Below are 20,818 nucleotides of genomic sequence, written 5' to 3'. Positions count from 1 at the left end.
TACTCCCTTAGAATAAAAATGTATTGCCTCACATACTTACTAAAACAGATTTAATTACATGATACGTCTAGTGTGATACTGTTTAGCCTTTCGCGTGTGCAACTCACCCCTATAATAAGAAAATTAAGTAGCCTATCTATGCTGGTGCGCTTGAACTTGGTCTTGCCGGAGTTCTGCATGAGCTTGGTGTCCTTGCCGGCGAACACCACCACGCCGTAGCACCACGAGGTGTTGCGCAGCACGCAGCCGCGCAGCAGGATCTTGTCGTTGTCCAGCGAGAACACCCGCTCGCGCCACGTCAGCGTGCCTGGAAACAGTTACAACTATTCAAACTGTACACTTAATAATAACATAACCACAAAATTAACATTTTGAATTTCATCCGTTCGGGAGCTACGATGCAGACAGACAGACACGTCAAACTTATAACACCCCGTCGTTTTTGCGTCGGGGGTTACAAAACGCGGATCCATTTCTGTACCTATCACAGGCGGGCGAATCAGCCCAATGCAACACCCAAAGAGCGTCACATTATCCGATGTCAAAGATGGCGCTTTTAATATGTATATCGACATTGGTCATATTGGATCCGATAATATCATACATCCGATATTGGATCAGATAATGTGAAAACGCCCTAAGGGTTCATCATCATCACTTCATTTCATAGTAAAATGTTCACGAACAAGCGTCATATGTGACAATTATGATAATGATTAGGAAACCACTTTCGCGTGAAATAATTAATTTGGAAATCAGTTAAGACGAAAGATCGCAGTGGCAGTGACTATTAAAGAGCTCGTAATGCGGTCGCATAACTTGTGATAATGCCTTTTAAATAAAATCAAATTAGGCAAGATGTTGGAATTAAATAGTTACAAATAATTCCTTTTGAATAAAATATGTCAGTAGTAGTCAGTGAAGAGTTACTTGGCATATTTTTCGATCTAGTTTACCTACCCATTTATTATTCAAGTAGTAATTAACAAAATTTACTTAATTATTAGCTGTAATTTAACATTCCTCAAACTTCTTTTAACACTCGTTTATAGGTAAACGTAGGTGCTAATTATTTTCTTAGCATAACTTCAGGTGTTGTAATTAACATGCTTTAATTGTTAAAATGAATCAGTAATTTTGTAAAATAGTTACAACTAGTCCGTATGTAGTGAAGCTAACATTTAATTATAGGTCACAGCTAGTTACAGCCGTAATGCACACATCACAATAGACGGCAGCGGCACGTTCGAGCAAGCACATATTATCGGGGTAGTACGAGTACCATTACATTACCCAACATCGTCAATCGTTACGACATCCGCGAATGCCGCTCTTCCCGCCGTTTCGCAAATACTGTTTCGAATGCGGGTGAACGGACTCAAATCATCGTATCAACTCATGAATATTTATTTTAGGATTCGTTTACTTTGCGCTCACACCCGGTGTGCCGTGGTGTGAAACGTCAATCTACGTCAATTTGGACAATATTGTTTTTGGACTCCCGGAGTCTATGTGGTACATTCCTGCTATAATTTATTTACATAGTATAAAACGAGTCCACGAAAGTTTACATGCATACATAGTGCACAGATACACAGTGCAAGTTGTTATGTTGACAATGCTTGCAGCGCACTCCTTACATTTCGCTGACATTCAATTCTGAAAATTCGTTATCATAATGCATTTGCATCCTAAAGGAACTCGTCTTGTGCAAACAAAATAAATACTAAATTTGTATGCCTGGCATATTTTCTAGTTGTGCATTCAACCGATACTACTGTTATAAAATTCAACATACCTACTTATGTCATCGTTTCTATTCAACAGCACGCAACCTCGTATTTTACTACCGCTCGATTGGCTGAGCGAATGATAAAAATGACTCGCATTTAATTAACGCAATTTGCGAAGTGGTCTACGAAAATAGGTAACTGGCCCACCGAGCGCACACGCCTCGAAAGAGGCCGCCCCAGCATGTAGTTCAATCAAACTAATGAACACCTTGCACCTAGTTATTTGGGGTCGAATGAGACATCTTTATTCTCAATCTGATCCACTTTATGAACCAGAAAGGCGTAAGTCGTTAACAGAGACAAACGTTCGTAAATCTTTGGGCATTGGCAGAAATCGACCTACGACTAATAGACCGATAAAAACCTTTATAATGCCTATGATTTAAGTGTGAATATTTGAGTCGGTTACGTAAGCGTAGTTTTAGGACTTCATGGCGTCATGCGCGGGAAGTTGAGTACTTGGTCAATATTTGTTTTAGGTGATTTACGACTGACCTGGCAGCGGGTAATTATTTCAGTCGACGAAGGTTATTGAGAAGAGCGAAAAAGCACGAGACCGACGTCGTTGTCTTCGTTCGTCGACGCCCTCTGCCTTATCTAGGAGACACAATAGGACAATAAATAGGTAAGCGCGGCAGCAGCGATGGTAGGTACCTTCAAACTTATTAAGTAGATTGTTGGGTGTCTCGCAGACGATCTCGCCGTCGAAGGCGCCCAGTTGTGCGTCGTCCTGGCCCATCGCGGCCGTCTCCAGAAGGCACTGACGACATTTTAAATTCGTCTCCCTATAACAAAAAAAAACATTAAATAAACAGTAATAAACACTCGAACGTTATCATCATCTTTAAAACCTATAAACTATTGTAACTAATGATCAAATGATGGATGAAAATATGGAATATTTTATCATCAAAGAAAATAAAAGTAAGGTTTTAGTTCAATGGCATTGCGTGACAAAAACTTAATTCTCATCAAATTTGGATATGGACAACTTACATTAGGTACATATATCAATCGGCAATGCAATCAATTAAATTACAGCCATATGACAAGTTATAGCTGTAGTTTAGTGAATTTTAGAATATACAATTAACCGTAGAGTTACTTTGGTTAAAATAATACATCTAGTATCGTCATTAGATCATTAAGGCATAATAAATTCACGAACGAGTATTTAATGAATTCTAGAATATACGATACCTAAACTAAGCTTGTTTCTTTATCACTCGAAATCAAAATCGTTCAATTTTGAAGTATCTAGTCATTATGAATGCATAAAGTAAAGCTGATAATGAGTTGATGGTGTAATTGCTATTAGCACCATTTGGCGGTGTAGTGCAATGCATTCAACGGCTTAAGGTCATGACTTTCAAACAGTTTATCATCTCCATTAGTAAATGTATCGAACCTAAATCAACTAATGTAAAAATATATCGATTAGGTTTTAAGAAAGGTGGCAATGTGCATATTTAAGTAGCTGTCGTAGGTGTATTTTGTACCTACGTGACTTGAAAAGACCGTGGAGTCCGTGGAGTAATGATCGCATTTCTAACATATATTAAAAATATTTACTTACTTATTATTATTCAATCAATCAAATATGAACGATATTGAAAATTAGATATGTAAACAATGACTTTGATACACCTAACTAGAGAATCACTAAGTATTTTGAAGCTAGGCGTTTGAAATATTGATCAAATTTAGTAAGTAGATTGTCAAAAAAATGTTTAAAAAAAATATTCAAAATCACGTACCTATAAAGTATAGCGCCATAAAAGTATAACCATTAACCAACCGCTTCATGATGAATTCGTCTATTAAATTACGTATTTTGTTTATATGATATAGCAAATATGTAATAGCTTAGAGTGCTAATACCTGCGACATGGTAATATACAAGTAATCAAGCTGAAAGCATATTACGAGCAGGGAAATCTCTAGCAGCTACAAAGTATGCATAGGAGAGCGCGGATTGACGGAGGTCACGCAATGCCTTGTCGTACGCGAAGCGTGGCAACAGGAAAAATAAATAACAAGGGATATAGGTAAATTACTAATAAAATAAAATAAATAAATAATAAATAAATATTATAGGACATTCTTACACAGATTGACTGAGTCCCACGGTAAGCTCAAGAAGGCTTGTGTTGTGGGTACTCAGACAACGATATATATAATATATAAATACTTATATACATAGAAAACATCCACGACTCAGGAACAAATATCTGTGCTCATCACATAAATAAATGCCCTTACCGGGATTCGAACCCGGGACCGCGGCGCAGCAGGCAGGGTCACTACCGACTGCGCCAGACCGGTCGTACCGGCCGGTCGGCCGGACTAATAACTCTAATAAATTGATCACATTAAATAGGAGCTCGAGAACAAAATGTTTTATAGGTATAAATACTCAGCTTCAACATAAATAGTATTAACTTATGTGTTGTTACATTATTAATGTATTTAAATCTTTAAAACTACGCAACGGATTTTGATGAGGTTTTTTTAATAGATAGAGTGATTTTAGAGGACGGTTTACATGTAGGTATAGTACCCGTGCGAAGCCGGGGCGGGTCGCTAGTATATGTAGAATTAACTTTAAATGAAAAAATAAAAAAAAACTTATTTACTTAAACTCCTGATTGAATTAGGTATACGTTTGACCAGTATTAAGATGTTTGATAAACTACTCTACTAGTCCGCTTCGTCATGTTCATAAGGGCCCTTACGAAGTAGTAATCTAATAAGTCAAATTATATAAGCGGAAAATATGCACCAATTGCGACATACAAAAACGGGAGGAAAAGAGAATAGTCGCACTATCAGTAGCACATGTAACTACTTACCAATGTATTACAATGCGTTGCGAGTACGTAATGAACGAACACTGTTGTATGCGACTAGGGTTTGAGATCCGGATATCCGGATATCCGAATTATCCGGATATCCGTTGAATTTCAGATCCGGATCCGAGATCTCATAGGATCCGGATAAAACGGATAATACGGATCCGTGAAATATGGGTATCTCCACGTCAGAAAGAATTTTCGAATGAAATTGATGAATTATTTCCTGTATTTTGTCGCCTAAAATGTTTATTCACATTTATTTAATTCAAAATTAAATACTCCAGAATATCAAGCTAGGTTAGGTTTGGTACATTACGCCATGCGATGAATCCATAAAACTATATGTTAACAAACTAAATAAAATGAACAGTAAATCATTGTTTTTAAAACTGCTTTCGTTTCTAACTGGATGCATCCCGCAGGAATAACGATAAATTATTAATTTTCTATAAAGCAGAAACGATTGCCATGGATGTTCTTAAGCTTAATGATGAATTAGAGATCATGGAAGTAATTAATATAATTATATACGTAATTATTTTAATTATAAGCTCAATCCAGATCCAATTTTTTTTGTATTTAATAAGATGGGAGGCAAACTAGCAGACAGGTCGCCTGATGGTAAGCTATCACTCCCGCCTATGGACACCCAAAACACCAGAAGGATTGGAGGCGCGCTGCCAGCCTTAGAGCTTCACTGAAAAGCGAGAGGCAAATATCAAATGACATTTTGCACATAAGTTCAGAAAAACAATCGATAACTAAATATGTGTAACATATTTTACACGTCTAATACGTGTAATGCAATAAAATTATATAATTTTACCTTTTTTCCTACATCTGCAATTTCGCATGGATGTATTTATTGGCTGTGGTTACGGATAGACGCCTCAGTAAAACAGAGGTATTAGTGAACACTAAATTACCCTGCATTAGCTTATGTATGTTAAACAAAAATATTGGCCTACTGTTTAATGTTATATGCTGTACTGTACAATGGGAGTGATATTAATTGTGTTCGCTTAACTTCAAACTCGGGTAAATTCATTCTGCTTTTTTTGTATAATTATCCTTAAAACCGAATTTACGATTTACGCGAGTTTGAAGTTAAACGACACAATTGTATGTTAAAAGTTCGTCTAAAAAGTTAATGAAGCAATAATAGACTATATTTATGTCGTTTTGTGAGTTTAAATTATTTTATTTCGGTAACAGCAGCTTTGATTTGACGAAACCCCTGTAAAAAGTGACCTTTTCAACACGGATCCGTTTTATCCGAAATATCCGGATATCCGGATCCGGCAAATCTTAAGATCCGAAATATCCGGATCCGAAAAATCGGCGGATCTTGCAAACCCTATATGCGACTTATCACTTGCGCACAAAGTTGCCGTTAACATGTATGTCAACACTATACGACAGCGACGCCTAGATTTTATTTATTGCTGTACAGTAGTATACAGACGGGAAATCCCCGGGTGCATCAGTTGCACTCCTATCCTGGTGGCAGCGTTAGTTACCGCAAAACTATGACTTTACAACCGAAGAACATTTTAGCAAACTCCCAAAATCATATTGAGGTGTGTATTTAGCGTATAACATACTCGTAGTATAGTAAGATATAGAGTTAAGTTTGCATGCCACATTTATGGGCAGTCTTAATACAGACGAATAAGAAAACGTACAGTCAACCAATTGGAACCCTAGGCCACTGTAGAACTATGTCGTAGTAACGTTATAAATCAGATTGTAAGAAATCTCTTACTGCTTGTCATTTTGACATGGTTGTAGAAATGTAGAGTGGCCTAGGGTTCCAATTGGTTGACTGTACATTTACACGTACATGTCTTTCATTTAATCCGTTCCACACTACAGCAGTACTTATACTTTTCGCATAGACCATTCTTGTAAAGAATACCTATGTCTCGCATCTCGCATTGCCTTAGGAGGAAGGTGTAAGCTGTGACAAAAATAACTCATTAATGCAAAGCGAACTTTGAACAGTCGGAAAATTAAAACCACAACAAAACCGCATGACAAACGCAACTCTGTTATTCACTGCACACTCAGCAATTGAATGCAAACCCTTTTTAGAATATACCTACATTATTCATATGATACATACATAATTATATGTTGCACATTGCATTGTAGGGCCTATTTTTTCATAGAATTTCTGGCCATTTTTCCTACATTCACTGTATAAGCATAAGTTACCCGCATCAGTTCAGCTCACGCTAATGATGAGGTCGAAAAACTACATGAAAAGTTAATTAACATCTTCCGCGAACGGTTATCTTATCTACAAGGAAATTTGTCTTTTTTTATGTAACTTAAAGTTGCAGTAAACTTATAGCTAGGTATAATACACAGTTTATTTCAGCTACACGCTGCCTACATTAAGTTTTTATCTATTAGACTTAAAGGTCAATTGTTTTTTGCTTGACTTTTCAAGTATGAGCATGACGATATGGACAATACGGAACTAAGAATGAATGCAAATTACAGCAAAAAACTTTACTAGACGGAAAAAACGATAACATAGAAGTAGGCTCTATCTATGCGGACTGCCTGACGCGTTGTATGTAAATGTCACAACACAGTTGAACTGTAGCTGGTAATATTGCTTGTGAAGTATAAACGTATTAAAACCAAAATCACGGAATTACGCGTATACGGGTGTTGTATTATACAGATCCTTAAGCGAGATGGCACAACGCTTGCGGGGCTTGGGGTGTGCATGCATGGCTCCAAAATGTTAGAGCATGCACAAGTATACGGCTGAGTAAACGCAGCCGGTGAGCTCTAGTCTAATGTGTTCACTTACCCATCCAACTCAGCAGTCTCAATGTAGCAGAGCCCATTGGGCTCCGAGCTGCTGAGCAGCAGGATGTCGGCGGCCACGAACTGGTCATTCTCGAGCCGGATGACGTCCCCCACCTGGACCGACGCCCACTTCTCCTCCACGAGCTTCCCATTGCGGAGCGTCTTCGCGCGCCGGTGGTTCACTTGGGAGTCGTTTTGGTGACGTTGCTGTAGACAATAACATGAAATTAATACCCAAACTTTTATATCGGCCATAAACATTCGGCAAAAGTCTCGGTGGTCTAATCAGTGATACGAGATGGGTATGGGGGACAAAGTAAAGAAGCGAGCAGTACCTATGTACAAATTCGTTCTCGGCCTGTTACGTTACGTGGTCTCCTCAAGGGAGTGTGTACAGCCGATGTAGTTAAAATTTAAAATTTTTAGTTTATTAGTAGTTCAGACTCCAATGTATATCCGGCGACTCATTGTCCTGGAACGAAAAAAAAAAAACTACTAGAGCACATACTCAATACTTCATACTTTTTTTAAGTAGTTAAGTTTGTCATTTAAACAGCTCCCAAAAATATTTACATACATATATTATGTTCCCAAATTAATACATGTCCTTGTATCATAATATAGACTCCCTATTGAAATTGAAGCGGCCTTGTGTAGTTATTCAAATAAAAAACACCCGATATATTTACATGTATTGATTGGGCAAGCTTCGGGACAAAGCTTTTGACCTCAGAAGCTCCGTTTCGGACGAGGTCAAATCAGGTATGAACCGCATGAAGGTCGCGCTCGGCGGACATCTGCTCGATAACTCACACCCACTTACGTAACTACTTAGATATGGACTACGTTAGGACCGCCTTCAGAATGGCTAACTTATGTGGCGTTAGGGCTAATGATTTTTGAATTGTATGCTACAAAGTTACTAACTAACAGAACTGTTAAGGCTAATTGTAGGTAATTTGTAACAATACAATAGCATTCAGGTACATAACTGATATAAGACAGTTTGAAGAACAGGCACTTAGCAAATGAGCACACAAGTAAATCAAGTAATCTCAAAGATAGTGTGGTCTTTATAAGAAAATACTTGTGTCCCTTATCAATTCTGGAGTGCTTTACTTGATTTCCACATAATGCTGCATTTATAACAATCTATGATATGTGTACTTGATAGATAAAAGCACTTAGAGCACAAAACATCTACTGTCCACACACGTGCTATGTTGTGATTGTGGAAAATATTCCAAACTAGTTTTTTCCTGCGGCTTCGCTCGCGTTAAATTCGAAAATTGCGGAATGCTCCATACAAACTTCCACCCCCCCCTTTTGGGGAAGTAGTTGATCAGGAAGAGACAAAAAGTAGCCTATGTCACTCTCCATCCCTTCAACTATATCCACTTAAAAAATCACGTCAATACATCGCTCCGTTTTGCCGTGAAAGAAGCACAAACAAACAGACACACACACTTTCCCATTTATAATATTAGTATGGATACCGTCTTCCATCATGGGAATTTTATAAGTATTGTTTATCTAGTTTTTCTTTAAGGTCCCTAGCTAGTCAAAATGTAGGGGCCTACAGTATCATTTATTTTCATCTGTATTACTCTTTTGTATTAGGAACTATACCTACTCGTAGACATAGATGACCTTCGAAAGCCGATGTTCGCGGTACCGGTACCTTGTCTATTAGATCGATTGTTATAAAGTAATATCCGGAACAAAACGTAACACTGACGCGTTAAATTGCTAATGTTTATATTCACGGTTCACTGACTGACGATATTTGACGGTTGACTCACCCTAGACTAATACGATAGTAGGTATACCTATAGTTAGGCTAAGAATGACTAACTGATATTGAATTAGTGAATATGGCGTGACGTCATGCGCAGGATGTTGAACGAAATCTCATGCGGTCAGTACGTAAACATAAAGCACGCCAAGTTTAGACCATACCTATTAATGAAGGCGAGCCCATCTGGAGGTTACTTCCCGTTCTAATAACTGGTTTTGTATTAAACTCATGTGTGTTGCTTTTCATAACTTTGTATTTGATCAATTAGATTTTCAATACGGTCGAAAACATAAGAAAAATGTAGTTTAGTGTCACCGTCGATTAAAATTAGAAATAGCTTTAATATAGACAACGCACAATACATATAAAACTTAATAATTATAAATTGTTCATTATGTCTATCTGTTTGTAGAGGTAGTTATGGTGCACATTAAACTGAACGATCAAGGCGAGAGCATCTATTTAATATTAGCTTTATGGTTAGGTTGGACCGTACTAAAGTAACAGAATATAAAACATAGCGCAGGCTTGCTTGAATAATGAAAGGACCTATGCAACACTTATGTAACAAATGGCCTCAACTTCCAGTCAATATTTGTGTTACATATTTTTTAAATAAGTCTAAGTAATGTGAGTGGTATTTACACAAGTAAAATACGAGTCGATTTTTATCTGTCCTAATTAATGTACAAGAAAAACGTTCCGCTTTTTCAATTACAATATATGGCAGATTGATACAACTTTACTGCTTTCACGGTGGTATGGTTTTGTTTTGGTTTGAACAATTGAGGCGCATTGACCATATCGAATTTATTTAATACTTTTCAAATGTATTAATTTCGAGCCAAGTGAAGCAAGCCTAAGGATCACACATCGTCCTTGGTAACTGCAACACAATGGAGTTCTCTTCACGTAGTAGGTAGTTACCAGCGTTGCAACAGTCGATTGACTGTGCATGAATCACGGAATGATAACTGCAGCTTATAAATAAGTGGATCATTCCATTCTGCGATAATGATCATTTATTACGTAAGTGACGTAAACACGCTATACGCGTATATCGACATTTCCATCAGTCTATCTTTGATCAAGCGAGTTTATAGGTAATTGTAATTACATACATCACACTCTGTGAATATCACCTATACAGACCCACTATTTTACCTGCTTCGAATTGTGTAAATATTTGGTATTGGACGAGTAAAGGTTGTAAGCGTGGGCGTAAAATGTTGACCGGCAGCGCTTTTTGATTAAATTAGTGTTTATATTAAGGGAGCGCATAAGTTTGATGAACTCTAGTCCTAAACTTTTGTATCAACTCCGGATTTTCTAAGACCTGTTATATGCAACATTGCATAGGTACTTGTTTTAACTACATAGTAACTTGATTTACCTACTCGTACTATTCTAAACATTGCTAATTATTACATGTGCGTGCATTATAACATGATTACGATAAAACAGTAAAACGGTATAAAAACAGAAAACTGCTTGAACCTGTGTATTATGTATGTAGTATTATGCGAGAGAGATGATACATTTATAAAGGTTTCTACACTTTCTACTTAAAAACAGCATTCCACTATAATAGGCTAGTCCATAGCATCTGTCGAATTAGGTGGAGGCTTTTCCGAAGTAGGCTGTGGCTACAACAAGAGCTCTCCAATTAGCCGCAAGGAAACTGCGATGGCGGTTTGCAAGATTGACACCGGTGAAGTATGCGAGTTTTGCTACATTTTTAAACATCACACTATCATTTGTATGTTACAGTACTTATATGTAGCTATAGTGTATGATTCGATGTTGTTTATGGAAAAGGGACAGACTTAGCACTTTGGCCTGCGGCTTTTTAAGTCACACCAACCAACTAACAATGGAAAACTTCGGCCAGTGACGAAAACTGCCACGGTTCTTAACGTTTCTAAAACTGAATATTTACTAAATCCTGATTTAAATAATCGAGCAAATATTTCTTATAACCCTCTATCTACAACTAAATCCTATCGTTATTATAAACTATTTTTCCCCTCACTAGCTCGGAAACACGTGTTTTGTCCTTGAATACCAGCGGGTAAAAGCGCATTTTATCTACTAGTGGGTAAAGTAATTTGACCTTGAATAAAGTCAAATTAACTGCTTTAAAATTGATAAAAGTAGGTGAATCTAGTAATAAAGATGATTTACCACCTGTGGAACTACTGGAAGCAGTGATAAACGCATTTTTTGCGTTGTAGTTTCCTCGCTATAGTGAGGGGAAAAGTTTTGTGTCACACTCGGGTGCAAATGTATTTTACTTCTCGTGTGTTAAAATACAACTTTGCCCCCTTGTATAACAAATAACTACTATTTATATTCAATGAAATATTTAGTCAAACACGAGAGACAGAGTTTAAAGCCGTGGAACGTGTTCCCTGCACAAAACATCCATAATCGCTTAAGTTTGTGCATTTCCAGACACTTGTTTATTTTAGTTGTGCGAATTTACAATCAATGCAGAGTACCTATTTGTATGCCAAATGCCAACTACAGCAATAAAATTGAAATATCGATATTTGATAGGTATGCGCATGATTCTGGTGCTTTCAATATTCTTGTGTTGTTACAATGCACCATTAAAAATGGATATTTTAATTTTTTTTGCTTGGATTAACTTTCTAGTTGTTCCATACGTGGCATACGTCTTCCTACAGGGAGTATAGAAGTAAACCATACTTAAAGACACAGCAAGTTGGGCCGTCGTATAGGCCGCCGATAAGCGAGATGACGGTACGGTAGTTATGATCGTGAGCAACGAAAGCAAAGGGATTAGCAGCAATCCTGCTGCAGGCAAAGGAAATAGTAGCCCAGACGCAGCCACAAGCCTGCAAGTTGTCGGCTAGCAGTTGGTGACAAACAGCATCAACTTACGAAGTCGTCGTAGGCGTCCTTAACGGCGGTGAGCGCCAACACGCCGATGAGCGGGATGGCGGTGGTGATGGGCGTCAGCGAGGAGATCGCGGGGATCAGCTGCAGCACCAGCAGGCACAGGAAGTAGAAGTTGGCTAGCCGCTGAAACTGCTCCAGCAAATTCAGCGGCAGGAACGTTATGATCGAATACTTCGATGTTTTGATGTAGTTATTCTGAAACAAAGCGCGATAGTCAGTCGTGTTTAAACTAAAAAAAAAGTAGGTAGGTTAAGCCAAATATTTCATCTTTATCTAGTTAGGCAGATAAATATTATACTTTCTTGTATTCGTATATACAACACCGCTGAGCTATACTCGTAGCTAGTGCTACGGTTAGTGTGTACTCGTGTAGCACAGTTTTTCGGTAATTCGTTTAGAAGTATAAAACCTTCATACTTCCTTTTCCTTCTTTTCTTCCTTCCTACATTTTTAAATGTAGATTACCTAAGTAATTTAATGCTGTTATATTGAATGTAGGCAATCAAAGTCAAGAACTGCTCTGGCGCGACGGACCATATCGGCACACTCATTGTTCTATTGTAAAATAACATACTTAAATTTATATTAAGTTAAATATGTAACACGTTCTTGTGCCACATAATACAACATTCAAAACATTAAGCGAAAGGATTTAAATTTAATATTTTGTATAAGTAGTAGACAAAACACTGAGCATAGCAATTAGCAAGTAATCCAAGTGTGTTAGTATTGTGTTAACGAGCTTTAGTTAGACTCGTATGAAATACAGAAAAATTGAAGGGGAATTTGTTTGATTTAGAATCATGCTTCAAATGGAGTAATGTGTGCTAGAGTTTTTTTCACAATATATTTCTCCTTTTAGCTATTGTGAAATAGCAATAATAGAAATTATAGCAATAATAAATAAATTGCAACAAAATTAAGGTATTTCCGAGATACTTTTGGAAGATCATAATTGCTAAGCAGCGTTCGTCCTTAAACTAACACAATAGAACGATATAAAGAGACAATCATTTCAGCTTTATGTATAGTTTATATTAGATTCATTAGCTTATTCCAATGTAGCCATTTTTGTTAGAATTACATCAAAAGACTACACCTCAGTGATTTACCTAACGACATTTCGTCTGTGAAGTGACACTGATTTACTAAAAGCGAACGAAACACAGGAGCCGACGACGGTGCCGGGAAAGAATGTACGGCTGCATTTGGTGTGTGATATAATATAAATAGACTTACAGCGTAACGGAACTGGGCATTGTATTCCCTATTGTTAGCTTTGATTCTCCGTTCATTCTCTGAAACAAGGAAACATATACATTGTTAATAGACAGGTACGTTAGATATCAAAATCGTTAGTAACATTTAAAATTAAATCGATAAAAACAGAATGGATATTTTCAAATACTTGTGTTGTGTGTATAAAAGTTTGCGTAAGACTACAATATGTATTTTAGATACATACACTAAATATTTTACTTAAAATAGAAGTACAAATGCAATATCTAATAACAATGGGAGTTCATACATTCACAACGCTAAACAGTATAATTGCAACTAACAATTTAACAACCGCTTTATATTTACATTCAGAATCGAAATTGAAAATAGTTGACGGCTAAGTAATTCAGCAGAAAAACAAATTGCATAAGTATGTGCACCTGCAAAAATATCTTACAAAAATCTAAGAATATCATATTTTGGTGTGTTTCATTGTACGGTGAAAACGGGGCACTTTTCTCTTTGCAACGCAAAGCGGCTTGTTGACTTGTTCCCGGGGGTCCCATCCTACCGACTGCGCCAATGTTAGATAAATAGATCGAGTTCCATAACACACTGCCTTATTCTGCAAATACCGACATACTAATTAAACTATCCTACGTTACAATATCAACACCAGCCAGTTTTATAGACTTGAACTTTTCAAACATCCCAGCGTCAGGATTTTAGGATTCTACTCGAAGGAAGCAGCAGCAAAGTCTTAGCCAATGAATATAAAATATAAAGTACATTTACCCACATACAACGCGCCAAGGTGTTTGACACCTAACTAGCGCGCTGCAGCAAGAGTAATGTACTTATTGGGCTTCCCGGCTCACATTTAACTTGCATTTTGTTATGTGTTCTTTTCTATATATACTCGTACGTAGTGTCTTATGTAACCATGAAATGGGTCAGATACTGTAAATAATATTTTAAAAATTCATGATTTTAGGAAAAATGCAAAATCAATCTTGCAATGAAAAGGTAAAAACTGGAGTTACAAAATAAATAAAAAAATGAAAACAAAATGAAACTTGAAATAGCCTACATGGAAAATTAAATAAATTGCCGTAAAGTAAGGCGGGGGAAAAATGTACCGTATAACGAAGCGTTATATGAGCGGATTTTCATCTTACCCCGCAAGAAAAACCCTTCAATCTTCTCCCTCCTTAGCTTACTACCAACATGGGTATTTTCATAAATTGGGACCCACAACACAATTAGCGTCAGTTGTTAAGAAAAAGTTAATTCTCTATCAGTTTTGTAACGACAATTAAGCAAAAATTCTGTCTAATAATTTTTCACGTTTTAACTTTTTGGTAACTAACGTTAATTTTCCGTCCCAATTTCTGAAAATGCCCATAATATTATGCAGTAATCACAGTTGAAAAATCATTCAATTGTTTATTTTGTTTTATTTTATTTAAACTAGTAAAAGATAACAAAATAAACTGGTTTTCATGCAAGTACCTACTTACTGCAAATACGATAAGCAGGGCCGATTACTACAAGAAATTTTTTCGACCACGGAAGTACAGATACGTAAAAACTGTATAATCAATACAGGTGATTAAATCCGTAATATTGATCGCGTCTACGAATATTTTCAATTGGTTGTTATTGATTGCCCATTAACAAGTTTTACACGTTCCAACTTTAATAAAAGGTTTTGATATGTGTTGTTTTTAAAGTAATATATGTATGTAGATTTAGATATATGTAGAGAAAATTCATTAAAATGTAATATCTTACCTATTTAGGTGCCTACATTGGTTTTGCTCGTAAACGCAGGTACTTATTACAGAGGTAATCCATACTATCCATACTAATATTATAACTGGGAAAGTGTGTGTGTCTGTTTGTTTGTCCGTCTTTCAAGGCAAAACGGAGCGACGAATTGACGTGATTTTTTAAGTGGAAATAGTGGAAGGGATGGAAAGTGACATAGGCTACTTTTTGTCTCTACGTAACGCGAGCGAAGCCGCGGACAAAAGCTAGTAATTTTATAAACAAACAGTCAACACCTAGAGTTTACTGTTTGGTAAACGTTTCATTATCTAGTGAACTATGTTAATATAAACGTGTGTAAAAACCGGCATCTAGGTACTCGTATATGGGTTTTTCTCTTATTTGACGCATTTTATGAATCGGGCACTTATCATAAAGTGTTTTATTAACGACTATTAACGCCTAGAAATGAAATCGAGGTCTTTGAACGTACTATGTTTAAACAAGGAATCATATTAGGATTCATAAGCTTAAATAAGATATTTCTTTTATTACACTTGTAAATTCTACATAAACCCGGGAATAGAACACGTCAGCAACTCAGAATAATCTCTAAAAAAACGTGTTTGCATTGCATCTAATTCGTATTTTGTTTTAAGACAAAATTCCTTTCATGGAAGTAAACAATAAACATCGCAAATTTAATGAGATGAGGAGCATTCAACTAAGAAATTTCACCGAGAATGTTGCACAAGTTCCCTGTACATAATTATGTAGTTGCAGTTACAACGCCAGCTACCCACGCCGTGTCCTATTCATCTTTATAAAGATCAGGAAGTTATTAATGGAAGCTTAAGCTCAAAAGCTTTCTAAAGGACGGACATTATGCAGGCTATGTCACGAACAGACGAGTTATTTCAGTTTACTTAGCGGACGCTCAGCTCAGCCACACCATTTAGAACTGCTGACTGATTATACATAGCTGTTGCTGATCTTAAAGTCTCAGTTACACTGGTCGAGTGAGTACTTAACTGGGCAAGAAAAGGGGTCGACGGGTAGGGCAGCTCGAGTAATTAGCCGTGCTCTTCTTAAGGCTTTGTTTTGTTTTAGTCGTTTTTTAAACACGGCTTGCCTTGCTAACAACGCCCGCAAAGAAATAAAAAAATCTCTCGGAATAAATAGAAGTGCTAAATAAAAGTCGTGTCGTGTGACGAAGATAGAGATAATCCCGTCATACCACAGGTGAACAAGAAACAACAAGATGATATCGATTGATTTGAACATTTATAAGTAATAAGAACAAAGTGACTGATTGGATGAAGAAATTCATAGGGGAAGTAACTTAGGAATTTATTAGGCATAGTTGCAAAAAGTTAATATTTAACTTTATATTTATTTTCTGACCTTCAATTGCCCTCCGCAAAGTAAAATTTACAACGACAGAACGATATGCGGTAAAGGGTTACCTAAGTGCATAATCTTCAGTGTTTCAGAAGTAATAATTGTTAAAAGAAACATTGCAAATGGCGGTCCTGACAAGTTATTAAAATTATTGGCAGCAAGACCTATCGGTAACGTCTGGTAAGGCAACCCCAGATTCCCGACAACGAATATATAGTTAAATCTCTGAATACTTTTACGTCTGTACGTTTGTATATAAGAAATCGACCGTCGTGCATTTTACGAAGCCGGTGTTATGACGGGCCCGCGGCGCGCGGGGCGTGGCGGCGGTGTGTTGCTATAGAGCCCTCGCTGAAGTGTTAGACGCGTCGCTCGGGGCGGGCGCCGAGCAGACGCCGATCGATCTTTCTCCCGGTTTACGACTAATCATGTTTTCATGGGCACTTCGCGCGTTAGCAGTATATACGCGCGATAAACTACAGCTGCGTCTTACAGACACGACTGCGAAATTTCATTTGCAATGCGTGACCGGACTAGATGAAAGCAGCGAAATTGTATTTGGAGGGTCAATGGCAAAGTGTCTAGACGAAAGAGTAATTTAATTCCTCCTTATTTTTACGTTTTTCCGGTTGCATACTAGAGGAGTCGAGATCCCTTTTTATAACCTAATCCTAATTCTTAGGAAGCTCTTCTCTCCCTTCCATAACCTAATCCTAAGAAGTAGGTTATAAAAAGGGAACAGGCACCTTCTAGGTTATACGAATACGACTGATTTCAGACGTAACTACAGAAGCGAAACTTAAGTAATAATAAAAATACTAAAGTAGTATGAAAAAAGTAGTTGCAGCTTTTGTCAGGTGAAATTTAAATTGAACAGTTCAGTGATATGATATATGATATACATATGTGTTTCGTGTGTTCTGAATAGCTACTTAACAAAGACATAGTCAGGACCTACATATTATACATATATTTAAGACAGAAAAACTGAAGGATGTGTAAATCCTTCAGATTTATTTCCCTTTGAAATGGAAATTCAAAATACAAAATACAAAATCATTTATTCAGCAAATAGGCCACGGGGGCACTTTTACATGTCAACATTACAGAGTATTCATTAAAGTTAAACAAATGAAATTAATAGAAATATTAACTAAAAATATTAATCATAAGCAAAGTAGCTATACACTGATATAGAATTAGAGATGTATAAAGTCTCTAAATGTCATATTATTACTAACTATAATCAATACATAAAGAAAGTGCAAACAGATACAAAGATAAAAGAAATCTATAATACTTCAATAGTTGTAAAAGACTGAATATTACAAGTAAAAATATTATACTTAATCAAATAATCCATGGAGATGTATAGCGTCTCCAAGAGTCAAATTTTATAAAATTAAAATATTTAAAAGTAAAAACCTTTGTCAAATAATACAAAAAAAAATAAAAAATACAGAAAATGAACAGCTAAATTACACATTTCAAGAGATGTACAAGTCTCTAGTTGTCAATCATTAAAGAACAAATCAAGTTTACAAATAAGGGCCAATCAAGGTTACAAATTAAGTTTAAAAATATAATCAAAATCTCAGAGATGTATAAGGTCTCTAAGTGTCCAAAAAACTAACATTAACTTAATCAAACGACAACAAGGTCATTAAAGTAAGGAGTCTATTTTAAAATAAAATATAATCAAAATCTCAGAGATGTATAAAGTCTCTAAGTGTCCAAAAGCTAAAATTAACTAAATTAAACGACAACGTGATGGTCTCTAGTGTCATCCTTAAGACATTACTTACTTAAGTTTAATTCTTACAAGAACCGAATGTAGTGTCTCGCAATCCGCTCAAAAGTAAAGTTAAATAATCTAACAAAACATGTGGCCCAGGTAAGCTTGAACAGACCAGTCTCCACAAACAGCACCCGTTCACGAGTATGACGCGTATCTCAGCCATCGCCTCCCTCAACCTCCATTCGATCAAAACAGGATCAAAGGTCTAATTTAACGTCACTTGGCCCATCGATAGGATAAAAAAGCGTTTCAAATTTAACTAACTGTGCCTAGTCAGTCATAATAGGTATAATCAAGTGAGGGTATGGGACATCGGTAAAACTTATTCACGTATTTGAAAAGGATCCTCAAAGAGGGATAATATAAAAAATATGATGTCATATCGAGATTTGTGATTCATGAAATTTGATTAAATTTCCCCAAAATCTAAAAATATGAATACAGACGTTCAAGTTTTACACGTGTTTGCGTAGGTGTGACAAGTATTTGATAATAACAAAATACGTTCTACTTATCCTGTTACTTGGAAGACATTAAATAATGGAGGACATTATTATATTTGACATCCAAGTTATTATTTGATATCCAAGTTATTATTTGACAGCAAGATGGGAAGCCGCCTACGCGAGAACAGGAGATGAATGGACGCTGATTGAGCTCCACTTGTTGCTTTGGTTGATATTGTTTGAGATCTGACTTTTTGTAATAATCAGTTCTAATAGGTATCGAGTTTAATTTATAAGGTTTAAATTGATTGAAAGTCATTGTTTGTCTCTGTATTTACAATATAGAGTTCCTCAACGTACTATTAGATTAGACTGACGGTCCGATTAAGTAACATTTGGGAGATAAGTATCTAGTATTAAATATTAATTCCTAAAGAACTTTGTTAGGTTAAATGACATTTTTATATTCAATTGTAATAAAAACGTAATAATTATCGGTAAATAAATGAATCTGATTCTGAATCCAATGGTTTTCATGATGGGAAAGATATAATATTAATAATAGACTTGAATGGCATTTGCATTTAGCGTCCAGGCTTGGGTAACATAACAAATAATTTAAGAGCAACATATTCATAGATTTATGGCATTGGGTGTGTAAATGTATATGAAATGAAAGCTTTCAGCGAGTTGATTTCCGCCGCCGTGAGTTTTGTTTCAGCGACCGCAACTCGATCAACCTACGCGCTGACCTATTTGCTAAAGGGAGATGTATTCCGTTCATTTGTTCCACGTTGTTAACATTGCAATGTGTATATTCTCGTTTCGTCGTTGGAAACGGTATGGTACCTATACTTTAAATAATTTCTCGGAGTTTTTAACAGGTTGAAGTGGGATAAAAAGATATATGTATCGTGTAGACATGCTTATCGACCATGTTTAGTTATGTGTTGAGGCGTAGCATAGAAAATGTTTTTCGTTGTTAGGTACAACGATAACGCATAACAAAAGAACAGATTAGATCTTTACTGTAGTGTGTCACAAAAGGATACAATTCCGGTATTTTCCCACCAACTGACGGATTCGTCAAATGGTAAATCTTCTGTATTGTTATTATGATTTATGTATTATATTTACCTATCAGGTGATAAACGTAGTCATCATAGACTTGTGTCTCTAATAGTTTGGGTTAGTTCTTGGGTATGAGTTAATAAGTACTTAATAACAGGAAATATGGTAGACTACTAGGATAACTTATACCGACTCGTAAGCTACTTAATAGGATTGTTAAACGTTACTTGAAAGTATAGACTGTACCAAGATGTGTAGAAGAGTAAGTGAAACAATATCGCTAAGAAGAACGTCGGCACTGAATCGATAACAAACAGCGACGGCGGTTCATAATGTGCGCGCCGAAACGCTCGGCCGTTGACCGTGCGGGGGCGCGACGCTAACCTTGGCCAATCTGTGCCACCGTCCACTCCCTTTATATTTCCACGCCTTGTCAAGTATCAACAATTCGGACGCTCAAAATATTTCAGTCGGAAAACTCATGACACGCACAAAGGCCGCGTAATTGTTACAGTACCGCTACACAAAGACGAATAGGGTTAGGAATCAATAGACGAACCGCAGGAGACGAAAGTGCGGAAGCGATGGTTGTGCCGGTTGCGGCGGTGCGGCGGCGCGGGCTCGCGTCGCACCAGCTTGCCCAACAGCTCGAGCAGGGAGAGGCGCAGCGGGCGCGGCGGGCGCGGCTCGCCCTCCGCGCCCAGCACCTCCAGCTCCACCGCCTCCGAGCGCGCGCACATCCGCGCCGCTACCGCCGCCCCATGCCGCCCGCCGAGCCCGGCCACCCCGGTCCCGGTGCGTCCGCCGACCACACCGAGCACTAGCAGCACCGCACGCGCGCTCCGCCGAGCCGCAGGCCCGAGACTCGCTACACACTAGCGCCGCCCGACCGGCGCGCGCATCCCGGACCTGTG

The 20,818-nt window shown here is 37.2% G+C and overlaps 1 protein-coding gene across 1 annotated transcript in view; it reads right to left on the bottom strand.

The window, feature by feature from the left end:
- The window catches only part of LOC125234275 (probable phospholipid-transporting ATPase IM), a 49,005-nt gene extending 28,236 nt beyond the window's left edge, over nucleotides 1-20,769 (bottom strand). Inside the window, 6 exon segments of the mRNA XM_048140491.1 lie at nucleotides 108-307; nucleotides 2,448-2,578; nucleotides 7,476-7,681; nucleotides 12,180-12,392; nucleotides 13,437-13,495; nucleotides 20,464-20,769. Coding sequence (XP_047996448.1) covers nucleotides 108-307; nucleotides 2,448-2,578; nucleotides 7,476-7,681; nucleotides 12,180-12,392; nucleotides 13,437-13,495; nucleotides 20,464-20,644 — 990 coding nt within the window. The 5' untranslated portion in view covers nucleotides 20,645-20,769.
- Nucleotides 20,770-20,818: the final 49 nt, after the last annotated feature.

This window comes from Leguminivora glycinivorella, chromosome 15 (assembly GCF_023078275.1).
Source record: "Leguminivora glycinivorella isolate SPB_JAAS2020 chromosome 15, LegGlyc_1.1, whole genome shotgun sequence".
In the NCBI taxonomy this organism is placed as follows: domain Eukaryota; kingdom Metazoa; phylum Arthropoda; class Insecta; order Lepidoptera; family Tortricidae; genus Leguminivora; species Leguminivora glycinivorella.
The sequence above is the reverse complement of the archived record's forward strand: the minus strand, read 5'-3'. Positions and strand labels throughout refer to the sequence as shown.